The 24369-nt window shown below is 41.9% G+C and overlaps 1 protein-coding gene and 1 long non-coding RNA gene across 5 annotated transcripts in view; one reads left to right on the top strand and one right to left on the bottom strand.

Moving 5' to 3' along the window:
- Positions 1-1281: 1281 nt before the first annotated feature.
- Positions 1282-19869, top strand: LOC143845338 (uncharacterized). The gene is made up of 3 exons (XR_013234368.1): positions 1282-1609; positions 16672-16754; positions 19787-19869. It is a non-coding gene; the product is annotated as an uncharacterized LOC143845338 (long non-coding RNA).
- Positions 19870-20313: 444 nt separating this feature from the next.
- Positions 20314-24369, bottom strand: part of SH3RF1 (SH3 domain containing ring finger 1) — a 63481-nt gene continuing 59425 nt past the window's right edge. For all 4 annotated transcript variants that reach the window (XM_077353629.1, XM_077353630.1, XM_077353632.1 and 1 more), the window contains one exon: positions 20314-24029. In XM_077353629.1, coding sequence (XP_077209744.1) covers positions 23861-24029 — 169 coding nt within the window. In that variant the 3' untranslated portion in view covers positions 20314-23860. The remainder of the gene's footprint in view (positions 24030-24369) is intronic.

Below are 24369 nucleotides of genomic sequence, written 5' to 3'. Positions count from 1 at the left end.
AAAAATCCCCCCCCCCCCTTCTCACGGGCTCGATTTTCGGCTGAATTTATGTGTAAAAAATAAAGGGACTTTATTTCTGCAAACGGGCTTTTATGTGGTTTGTGCTTAGTGACTAAAGGTGAAGGACTGAAGCCAGGGAAGCCTCTAAACAGAAAGAGGCTCGCCGGTGCGTTTATCCCCGCTCGCTCCGAGAAAAAAAAATGGCGATCGCTTCGCCGGAAGTTTGGAGGAGAGATCCAGGGGGAGGGACTTTGAAGAACCAGCTACAATGGTAACGCACAGGTCTTTAGCGCTACTGTTGCAGATTGGTTGCAGGAGTGTATCGCTATCCGGAGGGTGAATCCAGTTTTCTGGATTCCCCTGAAAGCGCCACAACGAAGCGCTTATTGCTGATCGGTTTCAGGATTGTTGCAGATTGTTGACGACGTCGTGCGTTATGGCAAATTAGTAGCGTTTTCAATCGGCAACCATTGTGCTATTTTTAAGCCGTGGGAAATGCCCCTTGGTCAGGTCCAGGGATCAACCATGAGACTGAGATAACAGGAGTTTGATTAAGCTTAAATGTGGGTAGATGTAAAACAAAGCCTAACTTAAATCAGACAGGGGGAAAGTGGAATAGCCAGTGTGAGTTAGGGATAACAGGAACCTCAAATTTAAACCCTCTACTTGGCTGTGAAAAGCTCAATGAATGACTCCACGTGGAAGTAGAGCCTTTTGAGCCAATTGCTCTTAGACTAACCCACTTCACAGGGTTGCTGTAAGGATGAAACAAGGAGTAGAAAAAACATGTACCCTGCCCCGATTTCCCTGGAGAAGGGGCAGGATCAAAATACAGTAAAAAAATAATTTGTGTCAAGGGATTCCTGATTTTCCAGCCTCAGCCTGCCAACAACCAATGTTTCATCTGCACTGGACCTCTGGATGCTTGCTCAACTGATTAGATTAAATTGCTGGAAATAGTCCAGTGGAGTAAGATTTATTACTTTAAAAATATTGTTTGGAGAATCATGGGTTCCCTCCCCCCTTTCAATAAATCTGACTTTGGCTAACATTAGCTCTCAAATACATACATCTCTTTAGACTTTAATGAGGAAAACTGGCTCTCTTTCCATTCTGTCTGACAAAGAATCCTGCACAGTGTAAACTTGTACATGCATTCCAGCTGGGGTTTGTTCTATAAAATTGTACTTTAAACTATTTTATATTTGCCTTCAGCACGACCTCTTCTATACCATTCCCCCTTGGACGTTCTCCTCAGAGCTTATTGTGTCCGTTTCGGATTCCAAATTCACTTTATTCCCTGATACCATTCTAATTTTCAAATGACTTCAAGCCCTGACCTTCTGCATGCAGAGCTAGGATATAAACGTTCTCCGTTAATGAACCAATCAGGAGGTAAAGCAGTACAGCACGGCCTTGGCCCAATCAAAAACTAGGTTGTAGAGACCGGTGCCATCCCATCTCTCATGATGCAGAAGGCCAATCAATTCGCTTTCTGTGGTGCAGAACAGACTGTAAATAAGGAATTCAAATACCGTGCGTGAGGCAGCATCTTGATACAGCCATTCAGCAAAAGTGAAATGACTGTTAAAGTGGTAAATCCTTACTGGTAAGTAAATTCTTGCTGCCAGCCCTCGGGGTCTTTGTCGCTCATACATACCCAGTGACATTATGAAAAGATTGAAATCTCTTTCGAAGTATTAATGTATTGAGGAAAGGTGTGTGTGGAACACAACACGCCCTCAGTGTTTCTTTTATGGCAACTATATGAACAAAGTCATTTGAAAGTATATTTGGAATGCAAGTTATACAGTTTTGCCAACCAGTTTGTACTTGTTCATCCACGTCACTTATCATGTTCCTGCAATATGCTTTTAGTAGCTTCTTCGATATTTGTCAGTGTCTGTGCATTTTCATTGAAAGAACTAAGGCCAGTTTCCCTCAGCATGGCAGTTTGGCATGCTACCAGACACACGACCCCATGAATCACGATATATTCTTTCCGTTGGGGGGACTTCACTTGTTTCCTTCTTCCTGGAATCATATATGAAGCAGACAAAATATATCGGAACACAATATGTAGATTGTGGCATGCTACCAGTGATTAATTCCTGCAGAAAATGATTTGGGAAGAGCTCCGTTATCTTGGTATGATGTTTTAAGCATTTGGCTTTTAGGGAATGTTTTTAACATGGACGTTTCTGCAGTTTGAACCAATGTATATTAGAAAATGTTCTGGGGCATTTTTTTAAAGGGGCATGCTTCATTCAGACAGGGAACAAGCCAGTTTTGTTGGGCCTTTACACATCCTCTCTTTCCCACACACAGCTCTAGTATACCCAAGTCTACACAGCACAGTCAGCACAACATGCTTACAAATTTGCATATTGCAGGAATGATGCTTGATGATGGGCAAGCTGTCTTCACAAAAAATTCCTCCACCATTATCAATTTTCTGATTGAGGATCACCAAATGAATTTCTTAGGAACTCAAAGAATATTGTTTGAGAATCACTGCTGTATAGTACATACATTATCTCAAATAATTTAAACAGGATGCAAATATTGTGGAAATGACATTGTAGTAGCTTCTTGTACAAGCCAGCTATCAGCTGTCATGGCCAAACCAAGCGGATGTTGTCTACATGAGAATCTTTGAGATTTACCTAATTTCATGCCCCTTCCCTCCAAACTTGAGCTGTGTTCCTCCTCTGTGCAAAGTATACTCCTTCCATTACCTTCTACCCAATTCCTACAGTCAATTGGTCAATGTCCGATCTAGGTCTGCCAGTGGATGGTATTTGTATTGTGATATTTAAAAATAAAATGTATATGAGTTTTTAATGCATTTGATCCTAGTGTTGCAGTCCTTGGGTGAAGGAATTCAATTAAAACATTATTATGCTTAAACATTTTAAAAGCTTGCAAATTGGCCGTGTTAAATAGCCACAGGATCAGATTGTTTCACATAAGGGGGACTGCAATGACACACTAACTTGTCTCAGTATTAAACATTTTCTTAAACTGCTCTAAAAATCCCAAGAGGACAATGTTTTCATGAAAAGAACTGTCATGTTTGAAAAGTGCCCAAGGAATAAGTATTCACTGTAATAAGTAAATTAAAAATCGTTCAAGCAATCATTTTAAAATGTCACTTCTCATCTTTAACAACATCCTTGCTGCTTAATTAAACTGGATGACTGAATATTTGTAAGAGAATAATGACCCTATTTTACTATTCTACACTTAACTATTAGAAAACCTACAGTGCAAGCCTAAGCAGAGTTAGACCCTTCAAAGACTATTAACTTCAATGGTTTCTGAAGGATAAAACTCTGCTTAGGGCTACATTGTGGATCAGCACCAGAAAAAGATAGCCCTTATTAAAAACACAGACCTACTTTACAGGGTTTTATAGGAATTTTAAAAAATGGGTATTATGTGAAGCAGTTTAAACACTAAACGCACTATCTACATTTTTATTACTTATCACACAGGGCTAGGTCTTAACTAAGTGTAGCATGAAAGAAAGATTTTACATATAGTTTGACTGTGGAATTACAAAATATAGAGGGTGATGTCTGTTGAGAAAAGTGATTTAAGGTTATGGGAACCCTTTTAAACTTCTTGCTGGTATTACTACTTGAGACTGCAAACTTGATTCCAAAATTATATTTGCCACTTCTTATTATCATGCTGCAGACCGGGGGGGGGGGGGGGGTTGCAGTCAGAGCTGTTGTTAAACACTATGACCTCCTTTCCTACACGTCGAGTCTTTATTTTCATTTTCCTTTAATGGCTATTGCTTTGATCAATAATGCATTGAAGTATCTGAAGAAGTGAGCAGTGACTCATGGAAGCTCATACCCTGCCACAAGTTCCTCTTTTGTGAGTTGTTTGCTAATAGTTCTTTGGAAGGAGTTCAAAGGGGAAGAAGGACCAGGTGGAGGGGAGTGAGCTGAGGGTCTGAAGAGTCATGATCCATAACAGATTTTTGTTTGTTTGTTTTGAGTCATTTTGGTTGGTTCCAATAAAAGGTATTCTGTATGCCTTTGTATTCTGTTTTAGTAACTGGTTGAGGTGGGTAGGGGGTGGGGCTGCTTTTAGCTATTTTACTGTTGTATTTTTAATGTATGCTTTTCTTAGCTGGTCCAGGAGTGACTGTCTATAAATCTGATAGATAGATAAATAAATAAATAATATATCTCCTCCTGTCATTTCGGCAGCTAGCAGAATTTATCTACCTGTTCATACAAACCTGCTTGTGTTGGGGTAGCAAAGTGTGGTTGAGCCGCTTTTGAGGGGAACTGCTTTATTCCCTTTTGTTTGCTTCTGAATCATTGTGGTATGCTATTTAGAATGTCCATAGCACTTCCCACAATGCTGCTTCCCCCCAACCTTTTTGCCTTGCAAACTTCCACAGACTTTTTAAAAAATGGTCCAAGTTTAATGATCCAACCAATAGAGCACATCAGTAATATAGGAGCACCATTAAGATGATTTTACTGCATTGATTCCATTGACTCAAGGCATCTCAATGGTACTGCTATAGCACTACAGTGCTATCTTGGTTCAGCACTATAGGGCCCAATTTAGAACGTAAAAGACCCACTAAACTCTGAGGAAGATTGCACAGTGAAGAAGAGCAAGAGCATTGTTTGAAATGACCTCAGTGCTTCAGACATGGCTCATCAATTGAAGGAAATTTGTTGTATGAAGCCTCCGTCTCTGTATCGCTTTACTCAAAATTGGTCCAACAACAAATAACATGTGGCTTAGAACACTAATGTGAAAATATTCTCAGAATGAAATTTGCTAAGTAAACTGTTCCATGTACCAAGAGGAGGAGAACATCTGGGGGCTTTTTGCACGCCTTCAAAATCGCACAATGGTTGCCAATTGGAAACGTTATTGATTTGCCATAACGCACGACGTCGTAGACAATCTGCCACACACCTGAAACCAATCTGCAAAAAGCGCTTCCTTGTAGCGCTTTCAGGGGAATCCCAAAAAGTGGATTCACCCTCCGGAAAGCGCTACACTCTTGCAATCAATCTGCAACACTAGCGAAAAAGACCTGTGCGTTAACATTGTTGCGGTTTCTTCAAAGTCCCTCCTCCTGAGCCTGTCCTCCAAACTTCCGGCGAAGCGATCGCCATTTTTTTTTCTCCGAGCGAGCGGGGATAAACGCACCAGCGAGCCTCTTTCTGTTTAGAGGCTTCCCTGGCTTCAGTCCTTCACCTTTAGTCACTAAGCACAAACCACAGAAAAGCCCGTTTGCTGAAATAAAGTCCCTTTATTTTTTACACATTAATTCAGCCGAAAATCGGGCCCGTGAGAGGGGGGGGGATTTTTTTTTTTTCACTCGAGGCAGCGTGGCAACGATCATACGATCAAACGACAGCTCACATTAGGCAGCTGGATGGGTCTCTCCGTTGCAACGAATCTACACAGATTCGTTACAATGGGTCTGTTTTTTTTTTTTTAAACTTTCTTAAAGGGAAAGGGGCTGTTTGGGAGCATGCTAACGGCTGCCCATTGGCTTCTTGACGGCCAGGGGTGGGACGAGCTTGGCAATAGCGCTTCCTTTTCTGCTGAGACCGGAAGCTGTGGGAAATGCTACAAAACGCAACTGGATTCCACTACAAAGGCAGGTATGCATAACGACGAATTCCACTATTTTAAATGGCGATTTTTCATTCAGTGACCAATTTGCAACAAAGATCCCGGTGCGTAAAGCCCCCTGGAATTCTGCAGCTTTTCTGTAATAACGTTCTATGAGTTAAGAAATCTATCCTGCCAACAAGAAGTAACTTTGCTTTGGAGTAAAAAGACATGTTTTAAGAACAGAAGCATCAATGCAAAGACAAACCAAAGCAAGCCTGAATGCCAGGTCAATTATAAGCTAGAAAGATAGCAAGGCAAAAATGTAATCAATATGCGGTGGAAAAGCAACATTCAGAGATGATAATTCAAGAAACTTGCACTTATTTATTTTTTAAAACCCTTACTCCTACAATGAATGGTAAAATCATCTAGTTATCATATAAAATTTGCAAGTAAATTCCAAGTGTATTACTATTTGGTCAAGGTGCAGAGTGTAGTGAGACCAACCTGGAATGGACCTTGAGGCTTCCCCTACTCTTTCCGACACTGGCTTTTCTGTCATTTAAACTTTAAGTAGAGGTTTAGCTGCCATCTGACGGAGTGAGCCCTGGCTAAAGCTTATACCTGGAGTACATTATGTTAGTCTTTTGGGTATCACTGGATAATGTCACTGCACCTCACTAACATGGCTTCCCCTCTGAAATTACATTACTCTTTTCATAACTCATAAATTGTCCTGGCAGATAACTATCCTTCATTCTTGGAGTAGAGTTCTAGAGATTTATGGATTCAACATTACATTTGTTAGTATTTTAGTGCCCCTTTTCTATTATGTTGTGTCCCTTTTGGGGAGCATCAGCAACAGCCACTTCTTTGTTGGCTTTTGCTTATTTCTGCTGTGCCCCTCCGACTAGCCTCTAGCAGCTTTCCAGACTCACCACAGGAGATTCCACATAATTTGCCTCCAGCAGGCACAAGCAGATCAAACTCACTGTCCAGCATTGCCAAGATTTCCTTCTGGCTGTTTTAGCATTCAGCTCACTCCCCTAAGCAGCCTTCAGTGTGACAGGAACATTGACCGGCTGGTGTCTTACAGCCGCTTTCCAAGGGGGCGGGGCTTTATATCTGCTATGTGTAGTTGAAGGCCACAAAGAAGGCCACCACAGTGTTATTTTGTCTGTTCCCAAACTCCTTCCCTATCCTCATAGCCATTCTGATACTAAACACTTTACCAACACAGTAAATTGAAATCCATCACAAACACATGTAAAACTGTCAATACAGTGCACTAGGCTGGTTCATGCCAGGCATTAGAAATGAAATAGTATCCCTAAGATTCAAGAGTGGTTGTTGGAAATAAAAGAGATTTATTTTCTAGGGAAATTAACCAAAATAAAAAATATATTCATAGGGTTGACCTTTTGCAGTCAAATGCGATGCAAAGAATGGATTCTGTAATTGATGAGTTTTTGGTGATGGGTTTGCTGTATATATGATGGTTAACTATGGGGAGGAACAAATGTGTAATGTAATATAATTTGTAATGCATATGATTTTTATTATGTATATATCCGTTTTAATTTTTTAAGTAAAAATTGTTAATACAGTGGATAGCGGGGTTCAGGAAGGAGAGACACTGTCATGGAGTCTCCTCTCCAAACCAGCCATTTTTCCACAGGAGAACTAATCTCTGTAATCTGAAGATGACAGTATAATGTTCAACCCTAGCTATAAGGCCCACCCAACAGAGGGAACATGGTGATTTCACAACAGTTTGATCCCTGTTAAAAGATCAACCAGTGTGACATCACCAGTGTCTCAATAATTTGCATACTCACCTTGGGCCTGAAATGTGTAGACTGAGCCTCCTGTCCATGAAGCCCCACCCCCCTACTCCCCTGCTCCAGAGGAGATTCCATCTCCACTGAGACAGGCAGTCCAACAAGAGGATGCCAGGAAAAGTGCAAAGGCAAGGTCCAGAAGTGCACTGACAGAAGCCTTAAAGCCTAGTGGGTCCAGCACAGGCCTCAGATGGGAGCTGGGGCTCAGGCAGCAGGCTGCACCTAGGAACAGGCCAGAGGCGGAAGCCATCAACAGCTGGGCCTCCTGGAATGTGTACAAGCAGACACAGCACCTTCTTGAAACCTCAGGAAGACAGGGTAGGAGAAAGGAATGCTTGGCCAGGGAGACCACTGGTGTAGATTCCCTCCAATCATAGGGTGGCCCCTGGAAATCTCCTGCAATAACAGTTGGTCTTCAGATTAGTTGCCCTGCTGAAAATGTCTAATTTGAAGGGTGGCTTCTATGCCATTATACCCTGCAGAGATCCATCTCTTCCTCAAACCCCACCTTCCTCAGGTTCCACCCACAAAGTCTCAAAGTCTTTCCTAACCCAGAGTTGGCAGCTGTATTCAATCACCATGAGCCATTCCCAGTAGAGAACCCAGGCTACCACCAGACAAACCTTTATTAGGCAAGCCCTGAGAAGGCCAGGGAGGAAGGCAAAGAGCTATCCCATGTCAGTGAGGGAGAGGTTGCTGGTTATTCAGAGAGGAGAAGGTTTTTTTGTACCCCACTTTTTACTAACTGAAGGAGTCTCAGAGTAGCTTACAATTGTCTGCCATTCCTCTATCCACAGCAGATACCCTGTGAGGTAGGCGGGGCAGAGAGAGCTCTTGAGAGAACAGTGATTGGCTCAAGGTTAGCCAGCTGGCTGCATGTGGAACTGTGGGGAATCAAACCCGGTTCTCCAGATTAGAGGCCGCTGCACATAACCCGTGCTTAACACCATGCTGGTTCTAAGTGTGCTGCCAACTCCCCTCCTTTCTGAGTCCTTTCCTGAGGCACAGCTAACAGAAAGGTGGCCCTGGATCAGTGCCCTGGGCAAGGAAAAGCCAGACCATTAATTATTTATTTTAGTTGCTTGTCTGGCTGCCTTTCAACCGTAGCTCCAATTTAAAAATATTAAATGAGCTTTGCTGGCTACTGTCTTAATTAAATCAAGCTCCTTGCCACCTATGGCTCCCTAGGATTGCTAGCCAAGTAATGAAGATTAATCCATTCCAGGACTCAGTAGTACATGATCACATCCTAATCACGCCTAATCCCATATTGTTTCTTCTAGTCATGGAAAAAAACCCACAGTCTGAGCTTGGCTTTCAGATTCAACAGTTAGGAATGTGCTCTAGACGCAAACACCTCCAAGCCCTGTCTGGGGTGCCAGGTGTTCAGCGAGAGGGTGATTACGATACCACCTTTTGTTAAGCTCCCATATGATTGCTGTCTGTGTGCTTTAGGAGAAAGGCACCCACACAGGCTAGGTCTCCACACAGCCTTGGGCTATCTTTACTTCCATAGCTTGCATGAAAGAAAATACAACACACACACACTCACACACGCAAACTCTACTTTTGTTAGGAAACAATACTATACATTGCCTATGTGAGTCATGGATTAATTATTCCAAGGCCTTGGAATGGAGAGCAATGTCTCGTGACACTGCACAGTGAAAAGCATTCCTCTCAAATTAAATATACTCTAAGGGAACACCCATTTAAACCAGATACTGCCCCCTCACCAAATCATTTCTCTCTTCCATTGCCCAGAATACTGAGGGAGGAGGGGAACAGAAGAGAGAAAGTGCCACCAATAAGGATATAGAGGTATAGCCAGACAGGGCTTAAGTTCAGAGTGAGTTAAACTTCAGAAAGTGGGTTGAAAGTCTGCACCACTCATCCCTGAACCATGCAGAGTCCTACCAAATCATGCCTTTGAGCATTTGCAGAGAGTATTTCTGAGGAACTACATCTTTCCCCAGCCAACTTGAAATTAAGGAATGGGATTTGTAATTTAAAAAGAAAAACTTTGTTTTTGTACCCCACTTTTCACTACTCAAAGGCATCTTAAAATGGTATTTTTACTGACCTACTCTTCCACTCCCCATAACTAAAAAGAAGAAGAACCATCACCGGAATGGGCATAACAACGGAGGTAAAGACAGACACATTCATTAGCCAATTAAAATAGGCTGCAAGTACTAGGTATTTGACTTCAAGGGTACTCACAGACCTGTACTTTTGATAATGGGAAAGTGAACTGCAAGCCAACAATTCTTTCCGTATTGAGAGGCATCACGATGGCTCAGTTATCAAGCGGAAAGCTGCAGTTTTACCAAAATGTTTCTACTTTGGTTTAGCTAAACAACAGGGCCAAAGCTCCTTCAGTTGCATCAACAATCCCAGCCAGCTGAAATAAACATCGTGACCCAGGGCACATCCTTCTCTGTACAATGACCACCAATTGAAGATTCAGCGGCTGACTCATGTCCTGTCCCAAGCATGCACAGACAGACCGTGAGAAAACCATGCAGAAGTTAACCACATGAGAGCTTCTGCACAAAGCACGCTGCAATTTGGAACCCATCAAATATAAGGCTTTAATCTGAAAAGTGGTCCAACCTCTCATGAGTTTTTGAGTATTGCTAAATAACAGTTATCTTAGATCACTAGCTTTCTTCGAATGTTTAAGACAACTGTACTTTTTTAGAGCTCATCCCAGACTTTCAATGCCACCCCTCGAGTTCTGATTTGTTTCCTCTTCTTCATGAATCTGTGCACTCATGTAGGAATGGTTGGGATTCAAGCAACAATTTTGGAATTCATTTAATTCCATTGAGATTAAATACGGGCTCTAACGAACAAACACAGTATGAGGCTGCTGTGTAAACACGTTCAATGAATGCAGGGAGATTTGGGGAGCAGTGCCTGGGCAGGGCAAGGTTGAGGATGAGTTGGTGTCACTTCTGGGAATCATCCTAGGTTGTCCCCTAGTCTTAATGATTGTTAGCATTGGTATTTATATGGAAGCCTTCCCCCTCCCACTCCTACATTTCTTGGGGGTGGGAAATTGGGGCTGGTAATGCTCTTCAGTGGGTCAATGCAAGGCCTACATGTACACAAGATGAAAAGTTAAAAAACAACACAAAAAAAGCACTTCAGACAAGGACATTTTACTTAAAGTTGTAGGGTGTGTGTGTGTGTTATGGTCTGCATTAAGAATCCCTGATCTATTTTTTCACCTTGCAGCTTTTGTCAGCTTGGACTTTAAGATCCTAGATAAACTTTTAAAATACATAACTATTCAAGACAGACTTTAAACAATAGGGATGAAATTCAAAATGAAGCAAAGGAAGAGAAGAGAAACCATGAATATGAAAACAGCTTTTGACCCAGAGGCAAATTCATTTATTATTTGAACTGCAAAAGCAGGTAGAAGTCAGCTTTGGTGTGCAGAGAGTAATTTGGCTGACTTGTTTTCAGGTGCTTGTGTGCACCCCCTGAATTTGTTTAGCACTGCAAGTGTGTGAACCAAGCACTAGGGACGCAGTCTCTGCTGGGGATATGAGAGGCCTGCACAAAGGAAACAGAACAGACAATGTTCCTAAAGCACCTTTAGGCAACATATTTTTATGCCTCCCTTCTCCTGAACCTGAACCAACATGTTTCTGAGCAAAACAAAGAAAAGCCCAAGTCACAGATATGCATGTAATATATTTGCAAATACATAGTACATTGCTTTCTCCCATCTACTTCTTGGAGAATGAGGGCTGTTTGTTTTCATCTCTAGTACATCTCATCCTAAATTCCAGGGCATTGTACAGATTTTACATGCTATATCTCCTGCAAATCTTTGTGGGTTCGTGTTTGCAGGAGATATGTCATTTCCCCCTTCCTCACTATTTCTTCTTTCTCTTCCCTGAAAGCATCCATACCCTTACCCCTTTTCCTGAGTCCTTTTCTCCTTCACACCTGATAACAACTTACCAATGTTTGTTTGCTTGTTTAGATTTTGCATTTTGATGCAAATTAGGGACATTTTTCAAGTCTGTAGAAAGATCAGTCTCGTTCATTCATAGCTCCTATCACAAGATCCTCATACTGGGCCAACTTTACAGTTAGATTAGACAAGTGAAAACCAGTGAAATCCTGCTCCCCATCGCTGCCAGTCCCCCACACCCAATTTTCTCATTGTGGCTCATGGGGTGACTTGCCAGGCTTGGTGCAGCTCCAGGCCACACCACCTACTCTTGGGCCAGCATTCTCTGCCATGGGAGCCTTTCCTGCAGTGCCTGTCAGCCTTCTCCGCTGCTGTGAGCTGCTGATCAAAGTGGCTGTTGGCTGATCTCTTCCATGGCTGCTGGTCCCAGAGCAGCTGCTAGCAGACTATGCTGCCATTGCAGGCCGGAAATGACTGCTGGCATTTGCCGTTGGGTCAGCTTGGAACAGCTCCATTTTGCTGTACTGAGTGCAGACAACACAAATGCATTTGGGGGGAGGGATTTGACCAGCCCCATATATTTTATACTTGATTTCAGATATTTCTGCTAATTTAGGGTGTCCTCCCAATTTGAAGACCTGTTTAGCATCGGTGTGGCCCTGATCCTGGGATTTAATTATCTGCATATGGAGGCCACCCATCTCTAATAGTATATAGATATACAAATGGGAACCTGCAAGAATGTGTGCGTGGAGGGAGCATCTCATTTCTCCCTCCCACACTATGTCCTCTTCCCTGGCGATCCCCACAGCTTTTCCCCTTTTCCTGCTTCCTTTTCTCCTTCCCACCCTAAAGCCAACCTACCTTGATCTGTGCCCCTGACTTCAGCTTCTGCCTCTCAGCCTCTATGTAGGAAACAAAGCAGCGGAAAGGGCAGGAGCCTCTCCTTTCCCATGTGTTGAGACCTCCTTACCCTTCTGCTCCTGTGAGCCTGTGAGAAAGGAAGAGAATAGGTGGGGGCTGACGTAGTCTGAAAGTCAGTTCCCCTGATAAATAGACTTTGACAATATCCGTATGGAGGCGGCCAAGGCGCACTGCCTCCTGGTTATAGATCCATGCCCACTTACTGTGTGGTTTCTGTCTTCCTGGCAGGAGACTCCTGTCACTTCATCCCCCAGTCTTGTCCTGGATTTTTGCTTCCTGACAAGTCAGGTCGTTAAGCAGAAATCAGGACAACCCGCTTTCCCCCCTATTTTGGCTTGTGAATCACTGTGATGTGGCATCAGCCACCATTCACCATCATAGCGCCCCCCACCCCAACCTCCCCAAACATAGAAAAAATTTTTTTCAAAAAAATCAAGATCTGATTCAAGTTTGCCCTGGGTTCTGAGCAATAATGCCTTGGGTCGTTGAGCTTTGACACTATTCAGAGAGTTGTAGCTGAAGAACCATTTTTTTAATCCAAGGATTTGGGGTTAGCAGTATTGTGCGTAGTTCCTGCATGGAGCGTTAAGTGCTGCGTGGTGCTCAGATGGTGTGAGGATGGAAAAGGAGGTGGTGCAGAACAAAAGGGAGAACACCTAAGTTTTCCTCTAGGTGTTCCCCTAGATCTGGCAGAGCTAGACACACTGCTGCCAAACCATTAGCAGATGAGAGGGCAAAGAAATACTATTGCTTCATGGAGCATTTCCTCCTATTCCTTTAACAGCCCCCTTGTGAGCAGTCCAGACTCCGCAGTCTCATCAGTGGGCTGGGTAAGGAGGGAAGGAAGGACGCTGTGCAGGCTGCTTGCTTCCCATGCAGCACCGAGATGGAGGTCATGTTCCACAAAGAGAGATTATGGCCATGGTACTTTGCTCTTTCACCAAACTGGGCTTCCATGACTTACTATGTGATGGCTTTAAGGGAGAAGGAATATCCTTCAATATGGTCACCATTCCTCTCTCTGCCAGTCATTATATCTACACACTGAAAAACAAAGGGAATGACCAGTTGTGGTTTGCTCTTATTCTTACAAAGCAGGATCTTAAACAAGGATAAACTAAAAGAAATAAAAACCATAATTGGGTCTGGCAGTGAACTGCCAGGTAACAAGGGATACATATGAGCTAAAGCAGTGGTCCCCGACCCCTGGTCCGGAGACCGGGACCAGTCCATGGATCAGTCGGTACCGGGCCACAGCTCCTCCTCGTCCTCCTCCTCCCCAGCTGCTGCCTCGACGGCTGCCCTGCCACTCTGCCGCCGGTTCACCTTTAGTGCTCTCCAGCGGCTGCCGTGGCTGGGGCTCCCCCTCAGCGTGGCATTGCGCAGCTGCTGCTGGCAGCACCCCCCAGTGGGTGGCGGGAAGTCAGGGGCGCCAGAGGGAAAGCAAGTGGAGCAGAGGCTCAGGCAGCAGCGATATGCCTCAGTAAAAGACTACCCCCCCCCCCCGGGCCTCAGTAAAATTGTCAAGTGTTGACTGTTCCTCGGTGATAAAAAGTTTGGGGACCACTGAGCTAAAGGATAGCAAATGATCTGAGACATTTTTATATACCTATTTGTTTAAGCAAGTTGTGCACAGATTGTTCTTACTAAGAGAAGGACCCCTGGAACCTTTGGAGTGTAGAAAGTTCAAAACTTCTTCCCTCCAAGTTGCTAGAAACCTATAATTCACACCTCAGTGGGGGTTTGCTGGTTAAATGCTGTTCTCCCACTCCTTGGAGCTGCCACTTGTTTTGTGTAAAACGAGTTGCTCATAAGTGATCTTTTATAATGGAAAGCAGGAGTTGGGGGAAGGCAAACTAGTGCAAGTTTCTGCAGCCATTTCACAGCAATTCGGAACATTATCCCCTCCCCCTCCAGGACATTTCCCCTAAGACTTGTACTTTTGTCAGGCTTTTGGGGTAGTGGGGTAGTGGGAAACAGCAAGGATAAAGCACCAGTGATGCTCTATCCATGACAGTTCTTGAGCTGTCATCTTGTGGCTGCAGACGGAGGGCTAATACATCTATAGTTCTTGAAAGGAAGGCAAGCCTGAGAATACAGTTCTTGTAACTTATTTCTTAAAAGCCTACTGATTATGTGTGCTAGATCGGAGAAATTATACTCAGAACAAACATTTGCTCAATACGGTGGCAAAGCACTTCACAGGAGGGGGTAGAATAAAGATTAATGCATCGCAGACAAATTGATATGTCATCCTCATTCAAACCATGCATTAAGCTAAGTGACTATATCTCCATCCATTTAGGTTCCTTTCCCCTTGTACTGTAGCAAAGTATGATCAAATTTAGTTAAAATCTCAGCTAGATTCTTTCTCCCCCTTTCACACAAAAACATTTGCTTTTAAGTGCACGTTTCTGCCATCAACTGCATATTCAGATACATGGAGCATATTTACATGCCAGAATGCATTCAAGTAGTTCCCAAGGGGCCGTTAGTGTGTGTGTGTGTGGGGGGGGGGCAGAGACGAACATGACTATCAGCCAGTCATGTTGTCAAATGCAAAAGGAAGCCTCATGTGATTGACAGGCGTATGGAAGCAGTATACCCGATATCTTCATTTGCAATCCTCACAAGAACAGTGCCGGTCACTGACGTGGTTCAGAGTGGGGACAGTGCCAACTCCTGAAACAGTTTTCCTCCCCCTTTTCTTGTGGATTCCTCCCACAGTTGAGAGGGGAACAAATATTCTGCCACTACATAGGCATTCTCCCAAAACCAGGAGCATGCTTAATGGCTACACTGCCCTAAAATCTCAAGATGTTAACCATTCTGAGACCTGATTTAAAATGAGTTGCTCAGCACTTACCCCCCTCCCCCCTCCCCCACCCACATTTACCAATGCAGTATTCCAGGTGAAGAGTCTTTCATGTAAATCAGGTCACCTCACCTAGACATGCAACCTGGGTGCTAACGCTGCTCTTGCACAGGCCAAAGATCCTGACTTTTGCCCTTATTTAAAATGCAGCCAACTGAGCAAATGATGCCATTCTCAGGGTAGATAAATAGAAGGTGGCTATCTCAGCTGGTGGCTATCTCAGCTGCAAGACAGTCTCCCAGCCCAGAAGCACATCCACATTTTCTTCTGTGTGCAGCTGGAGAATTAAGCCCTTAACTCCTTACATTCATCTTTACTTTCATAATTAGCATCCAGCACAAAATTGGTCTCTCCTACCACAAAAGCATTCCAAGTTCCCTCACCCACTTTGAGATCATTAAGTACCAAATAAAAGGAAGCAAATATGCCTTAGCCCGGCATTTTCTTTTTCCAAGAGTTTGAATTTCTAAGCGGTAATGAACCAGATGTGCTCCCTGCATAACATTGCGCAGCAGGGATCTTTCCCCCCCTTTTACATGTAATAGGAAGGAATAAAACACATCCATTTAGATGCTTAAATCCATGTTTCGTTTTGTTGAAGATCAGAATGACTATTTGTCCCCCTTTAGTGTTTTTTCTGTAAGAATCTGCAGTTGATTACAGCATACATGCCAAGTGAACCCTATTCTATGGCTGACTACTGCATGCCCCAATTAGTTTGGCTTATTCATCATTTGAAGTAATGTGGTATAGCATGCCGCTCATGTTCAAATTATGTAAATACGATGTGGATCCAGAACAATTTGTCAAATACACGGGGGGGGGGGAGAAGGCGGCCGGGAAGATGAAGAAACAAGATTTTTATGAATGAGCAATTAGAAAGGGGGGAAGCACCGCTCTTTAATTAGTTTGTTCCAATGCAAAGGCAGTGGTATAATAAACATCTGACTTCTGTGCCTGTGACAGCTGTCATGCGGGTCTGCTAATCCCCCCCCCCCTCACACATACACAGGAGAAGACGAGTTAGTTTTTATTCTCTGCTTTTCATTACCTGAAAGAGTCTCAGTGGCTTATGATGGTGTTACCTTCCCCTCCCAAAATTGTCTTCCCTTTCCGCTCCCTGTCTTTTAGACCAGTACTTAAAATTGTGAAGACAAGCAGCATTCCTCCTCAGCTAATTCCTAGGATACTAAAAAACAACAGTGGAGTATTGTCAGTTCAATTATCCTAGAGTTACTTTGAATGGAAAGTAACAGAAATAGTCTCATAGTCTCAAAAAGGATGCAGTGTTTCTGCAGCTCAGCCTTATGCTAAAGTGAGATTATGGTTCCATGAAGAATGGTTTCATGTGGTCCAATAGTCTGTTAAAAATGGTTTTAAGCTGTGTGTTGGTGGGCATATAGTTCAGCATCCATTGGTTAGATCCAGCAAAAAAAAAATCACTAAATGTAAAGGGCGTGATTTATGTTTATTTCTCCCTCTGGATGAAGACCAGCCTAAGCCCAAGATCTGGAACAGGTGACCATAAAACACTCTTTACATGTGATGTCAGGCTATATGGAACACTGCAAAGGTAAGTGCTTTATTTTTAAAAGACTGGATGCAAATAAAGTCTTAGTCAACAGAATGTCAGAAAACCCCATGTATTTCTTATCTCTCTGCTGCAATTTAGAGTGTCCATCTAACCTGACTTGTATGCCCTGTTGTAACTGAGATGCTGTTGTTTGACACCTCAAGGTTGATTTCCTGCTGTTGTTTTTTATGCATACTAACCTCCCCAAACATTTCACCTTCTCTTCCTTATTTCCCTCTATTTCTCTCCCTGTTTGGTCCCCTTAGTTCCCACGTCTTCCCGTCCCTTGATGCCTGGACTGTTATCTCCAAATTATGACACTTGAACTGTGCCTGGTTCGAGTTCCCGGGGAGGGGGAGCCCCTCAAGCCCTTATATTCCCTAACCTATCCTTTGTGAGCCAGTTCTGACTGCCTTCAACATAGATACTTGCATTTCTAATAAAGAAACTGTAATTCAAAGAGTTTGCTTATTTAGAATCGAAGTCTCTCACAAAGAACTTCAATGACATGGCACACCTAAATGATGCATCATGCTACCCACCCCATCAGGTACATTCTGCTTTTTAGAGATCAAATACTTTAATGGGGGATCTCCCCCTGTGATGCCCTTTAAGCTCCCTCTATAGTTCCAATACAATTGCCTTCCAAAAGCAGCCTGCAGAATCCTATTCTTTTCACCAAGCACAAATACCGATTTAAAATTTAAGTTGTAGCCATCAACCGAAGGGGAGAGGCTCAAAGCCCCTTGCCCTTTGGTCCCAATCCAAATGGGGTACCAACATGCTTTTTTTAAATGGTTCTTTCTTTTATTTTCATAAAGATAGAAATATAGAATAGAGACAATATAAGTTATTAATACAGAGAACAGTAAAATATAGTCTTCGTTTGGAAATATAAGACCCCACATTAACTACACAATGGTATAAACTTTTGCCCAAAGCTAATAAACTTTTTCACGTTTCCACCACGTTTAAGAAGAGAAGCCTACTTTGTTACCACCTTTCCAACATTTGTTAGTAAAATATAGTCTTCGTTTGGAAATATAAGGCCCCACATTAACTACACAATGGTATGAACTTTTGCCCAAAGCTTATAAACTTTTTCACGTTTCCACCACATTTAAGAAGAGAAGCCTACTTTGTTACCACCTTTCCTACATTTGTTTACATAGTTTTTAACAATTTTAACGGTCATTTTTGGTGTCCCATAGCACCTATAAAACAATTTATACTTAACACAATCTTAGAGCCATCCACATTTCCACCACATTTAGGAAAAGAGGCCTACTTAGTTGTACAAAAGAAAACTATATAAGTTGTTATATAAGATATAAGTATAAGTTGTTAATATAAAAATGGTAAAATAAAGTCTTAGTTGGTTACATTTACACCTCCTCGATTAGGTGCCTCCTTTTAGTTATGCATAACTAAAAGGGTACCAACATGCTTGATTTATTAGGTCTGAAGAATCACAGAGCTGTAGAAATGGTTTTGCCTTTAGACCAGCGGTGTTTTGAGCAGAGTGAAGTCACTTCTATATTGTATAAATACTTCTTGTTTAGTAAATTAAAACATGGTGATAGATTTGTTGGATAATTGCATATTAGTTCAATTAAGCAGCAGCAATTGGCTGCGAGGCCCAGGCATATTGTGTGAACTCAACTCTTCTATACTGATTTTTTTGTTCTGTTTGTTCAATGATAGCTCGATGAAAGGCAGGTCTTTCTTCAATCAAACCTAGTTTCCTCACCTTTTCTAGCATAAGAAAAACTCTTGAATTTAGGAATGAAGCATAGTTTCTTTGCTTGATTCCAGGCATCTGCATTGTTGATGAGACATATAAGATAAAACATCTGTTCCACACAATATATTTCTGGTAAGGCCTTGGAGGAGAAGTGTCTCATGGTTTAAGTGCCAGTAAGCACTTAACACCCACTCAGGGCAGCTGTCCCGCCCAAGTGCTTCCTCCTCCAACCAGCTAGCCTGTCTGTCCAGCAGCCTTCCATCCCCATCCCTGACCACCCCTTCCTTCCACTTCCCTCAGAGGCTGCAGATTCCTGCCCTGTGAGAGCTGCCCCTACCAATGAGTTCCTTAAGAGCTGCCTGCAGCCTGGGGGGAGGGGGCGGCCAGAGTTCTTTCACTCCACCCCCTTAATCTACTGCCCATTGTATTCCTGAATGCAACGGCTTGGTCCCTATTTCAGTTAGATTCTACAAAGTCTTTCTCCATCAAAGAAACATCTATAGGGGGGGGGAATGCAAACATTACTGCATAGCATTCTATAAGCAGCACTTCTTTCCCCTTAAACGGTTCAGTCCCTTCCAATCACTTTCTCTGACCATAGCTGCTGTCCCTTCTAAAGCATTCCAGGCTCTGTCCATCAGATAAGAATGTATTGATATTCTACAAACTTACCAAATACTGAGCTTATTTATATTTGCTTATTTTAATAGTACGTTTGCTGAGCACTTAATTTGGGCTTCTGAGCTCAAAGGTGAAGTAAAAAGCCACTGCCCATCCCGTTGTCTCTGCTGTGACAGAAAATTGCGCCTGACTTCCTTCCCCCCTGCGGCAAGGCAAAATGTGACAGTGAGGAAAGACATGACACAGGGAAGCTACTGCCCACCCTCCACACCATGGTGAGGTGAAGCCCCTGCCCTGGAAAGGAGGAAGGTTCCTGCCCCTTCCTTGGAGGGCCCACTAGGGCTAGGAGAATCTGCCTGAGCTGCTCTTTGCCACTGTGGGAGGGTGGACAAGGCTTGTTGGTGCCCAGAGCGCACACTTCAATATGGTCACAACTAAATGTTCGCAATAACTATTTTTAAAAAACAGACCAGAGTATAAAAAATGCACAAATAGAAAATAAACTAATGTAATATCATCTACTGGCAAAATTCCTATGCAAAAGCCACCTTTCTTGGTCAATATATGTATCTCAGCACAACATTCCTTTCTCTGCCTTTCAGATATATGTATCTCTGCCTTTCAGATATATGTATCTCAGCACAACATTCCTTTCTCTGCCTTTCAGATAACAGCTTACCATTCAGGCTTCTTCCTGGCGGTTTTGGTTTCTTTACTGAGGTTCTTCAAATTTTACTTTCCAGACCAGGGTGAGTTCTTCACAAGGATTTCCTCAAGTGGTATTATTGGTAATGCATTCCTCTGTGCTCCACATTTTCTTTAAGAATTAATTCCCACAGCATCTCTTGAGCTTGCTTTAATTTATCAAAACTGGCCAGAACTCCATGTTGTCATAAGGTTACCATTCTGATCTGGCTAAGCCACGTAATGCATAGACATGCGAAAGTATCTGTTGGTATGTAGACAGGAGACTTAGAGTGATTTAATAAAGTATGAGCAGCTTGGCACTGGAACCAGATCCTACAGATACTAACAGAATCAGAGAAAAGCTCAGCAGCTAGGGTCATCTCAATTTCCCTCACGGCCACATGCCAATCCCACCTGACCCTATTCATTTTATACTGCATAACAGTTTGTTTTAAATACAGATTACTTGACTACTTGTAACACATAATTACAAACTGGTCACACACATTTGTGTTAAAGCTGTTTGCTAAGAAAATATTTATTAGGAATGGAAATTTAACAGAGAAAATCAAACACGTAACAGTCACTGGACCTCAAATATAGACATTAAAATATCCCACAGAATCTCTTTAAGTAAATACACAAAATGAAATGCAAAGGGTTTGTTTTTATACGGGATTACACACAAGCAAAAAAACAAAAACCAATCCAACTCCCACGATTTTATAAAGATCACAAGGCATTAAAAACTGCATTTTTTGTTATTGTTGTACTGCTGTGTAACAAGCCCTTAAAACAAAAAGATTCCTTTCTCTTAAAAAGTCATTAGAAAATGCATTACATCTAATAGCGCTATTGTATTAATTTATATTTTGATAGACTTTACATAATAAAACCCTATTGACAGAGGCTCCTGTCACACAAGTATTCTACCTCATGGAGAATAGAAAAAAATTCTTTGCAGTAGTCTTTTTTAATATATAAAAACATTAATTTCTGAAAATAAGGTTGACACATTAGTGTCCGTGTGGATATAAGCTGATGTCAGCTTTTCTCCCATCTAAAGTTCATTTCAACTAACTTGCATTTCACACTGACTATTCAAGTAAACCAATTTTTAAATTCTAAAAGAAGAAACTTGAACAGTGCTTCATACAGGTGTTTTTTTTTTGAAGGAATGATTTCACTTTTCATAAAATAATTTATATTAAGACCATCATGAAGTTACTTGATATTGCAAGAAATCCCTTTCAGCTAATAATTTCCTCTCCATTTGCAACCATTTAAAGAACAAAATCATCAGTTGTTTTTCCCATCCAAGAATCAGTAGCCCACCACCAACTACTCTATGTTTTTCTTCTTTATATTGCATGTCTTCTCTATATATACTGCAAATTCCACCCTGGAAAGGGCTAAGAGTTATCTCCATTGATTCTGAAGTAGGAAAGAAATGGGTGAGCTCAAGATTACCTCCCTTACCCTATAACAGAGTTTTTGAGTCTTCAACAACTGTGTGACATTCAATAGATAAAACGTTTCCCATGAAAGCACCTCTCTGCCAGGAGATGTACCCATTGCCATTTTTTCTTGTTAACACACACTTAAATACACAGGAACCCTACCACAACACAAGGTGGTAACCTGTGGCTAAGCTTTTACAGGTGAGCTGAGCCCCCTGAGTCCTTAAGAAGCAGTAGAAAATAATCTTGTGCATATATTTTAGGTCATCAAAAATGACAAAAAGATAAACCCCACAAGCCTGAAATAATAGTGTTTTTCTTGCACAATGTAGGCCATTGAGAAGTAGTAGTTTGTGGGCTGAAATCAGCCACCATGGTTCAGCCTGGCCTCTCAGTTGCCAACCTTCATCTGGCTCTATCCTTCTTGATACTGTTTCCAGATTAGGGATATGACAAATAAGAATTGCCCAAGGGACAAAATTATCTCTCGTATAACCCTTATATGTCTGTCAGCCAGGAAATGGCTCAGAAAGTTGGGTGATGGTGAGAGCAAGCATTTGGGTGGAAAATCTCCTGTTTCGGTTCCCCTCAAGCCAAGGAACAGCTTTAAAAGTGAGGAATGTACAAGCATAAAGGCAGTTGCTTTACTCCTACAGCTAGATAACATGTTCCACTCCTCCAAGCTTTTCACTAAGCACAGAGAGAAAAACAAAAAGTGGTGAAAAAGAGCAGGGTGGGACTTTCAGCAGATTACTGGGAAGGTTTTCACCAGTTTCCCCAAGATAGCAGGACAGTTGGGAAACAAAAGATACATCCCTAAATGGAGAGTTATATTTGATCTGAAAAGAGGTGCAAAAAGAATCCCAAGTGAGATACGTTCACAAGCCTTCCTAGTGCCATTTGTTCTTAGGAGTATTTGCAAGTGCACAACAATATCTTCATCTTCTGTTGAAGATCCTTCCAGATGGTGGAGGACAAAGAGCCTATTGGCAGGCAATATGTATCCTTCCCCTACCTAGTAGAAAAGTAAGAAAGAGTGCAAAGAAAGGGTACCAAGGAAGTTAATAGTGAGAACTTTCTTCCATACTAGAAATTCAGTGGAGGGCATGTTCCTAGACATCTGTAGCTGGTAGGATTTTAAAGACTCAATCCACAAAGTACCCTCTATCTAACTGGGACTCACTCACTAGTTTTGGTCAGTGGCTTTTGTGCAGGCAGAAAACTGGTTGATTTAACATCCCCAAGTGGGCACTTTTTAGAGTAAAGTTAACTCACAACTGGAATTGGAATGTAATTTACAAATCATGCATTGTTTTATATGCCTGTGAGAATTTGGCAATACATGCAAGACAATGAGAAGTGGACACATGAAACTAGCAGTAATTACAAAATTAGCAAAATGTTCACAGTGTTCTTACAGCCTTTACTTTAAAAACACAAGTGTATAACTTACCATTACTATTGCCCATACATTGTAAAACTGTCTCTCAGCCATGCAGATCACTTTGAAAAGATATAGAAGCAAATGACATTTCCTGGCATACAAAAGCTTATACCCTGATAATATTTTGTTGGTCTTAAAGGGGCCACTGGACTTTGTTCTGCTGCTTCAGACCAATGTGGCTGCCACCTGAATTTCTCGGCTTCGTTAGGTACTGAGTGCAACTTGAATTTACATTTTGAATCCTACCAACACTTGCAGATATCACTAATACAATTTCCCTCTTCTGAGCTTTTTTTGGATTATCATCATTCTACGTCTCTATGTTCAGCAACTGCCAAGTGCCCAAAGAGCTAGCCAAATATGCATAGCTAAATCTTGTCAGATGTCCAAATTCTTGAACAAACAGAAGCTAGAGGAAGTTGTTTCCCCCATTTCTGGCATATTCTGCATGTCTCATTCTCACTTTGAGAATGTTAGGATTTAAATCAGTTGCACAATTACAGTTTTGCCTTCCAGAAATGTTATACTGTTTGGGGTATTTGGAGCTGCCATTGACAGAGAGCTTCTCATCCCAAATAGGAAAAAGCCCACAACGCCATTATATCTCAGTCTGCAGTTCCAGTTTGACACCACGACACCATCATCACAGCCAACGTTTACCTATACAACGAACTCACTTCACTGCCACGTACAGCGGGAGAAAGCAATCTGTCAGACACGATGCCTTTGTATAAGAGAGAATCCAGCCTCCGTAATTCATTTCATAAATTAATAGCTTGTTAATCATAATCACCAAGATTTAGCTATCAAACAGAATTCAAGTTTAGAAAATGAATAAATTAGTTACAGCCTTGTAAACAATTGCTCTTTTGTGTTATATTTTTTAAAAAGTTCATCTGTATAATAAATCAGACATTACAAGGCACACATTACACATAGGAATTCAAAATGATTAAAAATAATAATAAACCCAGCAAATGCCCTAATCTTTCTTTGCTGGCAGAATTGTGCTATGATACACTGAGGGGGGGAAACCATAAATATAAATGTGTTTATATTACAGCAATTTAAAAAGTCTTCAATGGCTGTACTCTGTCTTGTAAAGTATTTGTGCTATTTTATAGTGCTGTGTGATCTGAAGCGAGTCTTCTTAGATACTCTCTACGAAGCTGCCTGGGAACAGGCCAGTTTTCCCATTCCGTTGCAGTGTGCCTTTGAACCAGCCGTCTTCACGCTTTTTGTGAACAAAAACAACATCTCCTTCTTTAAGCTCCAGCTCAGCTTCGCTCTGAGGAGGATAAGATACCACAACCCTGTATCTGTAGAAGGAACACACATTTTTGTTGAGGTTATTACAGAGACTATACGGTTTGCAAAAACATTTGCCAGATACAACTGCAATAGGAAGCTGCTGTGGACAGTATACTACCTTTCCATTAAAAACAAAATGTATTCTCAAAGAAAAATTAAAATAGGAATATCAAATGAAATTTACACAGGACACTTATTTGTGGTACTTTATTAAAATCTCTGTTAAAAAATCAGCATTAGCCAGTTTAAAGAGTATTTTTTTAAATGAATGCATGACTGCTAATATCATTGCATCTTTCTACTTAACATAAAAATAAGCCAAAGCTTTACATTCAGAACTTAACTACA

The sequence above is a fragment of the Paroedura picta genome, chromosome 10, assembly GCF_049243985.1.
Source record: "Paroedura picta isolate Pp20150507F chromosome 10, Ppicta_v3.0, whole genome shotgun sequence".
In the NCBI taxonomy this organism is placed as follows: domain Eukaryota; kingdom Metazoa; phylum Chordata; class Lepidosauria; order Squamata; family Gekkonidae; genus Paroedura; species Paroedura picta.
The sequence above is the reverse complement of the archived record's forward strand: the minus strand, read 5'-3'. Positions and strand labels throughout refer to the sequence as shown.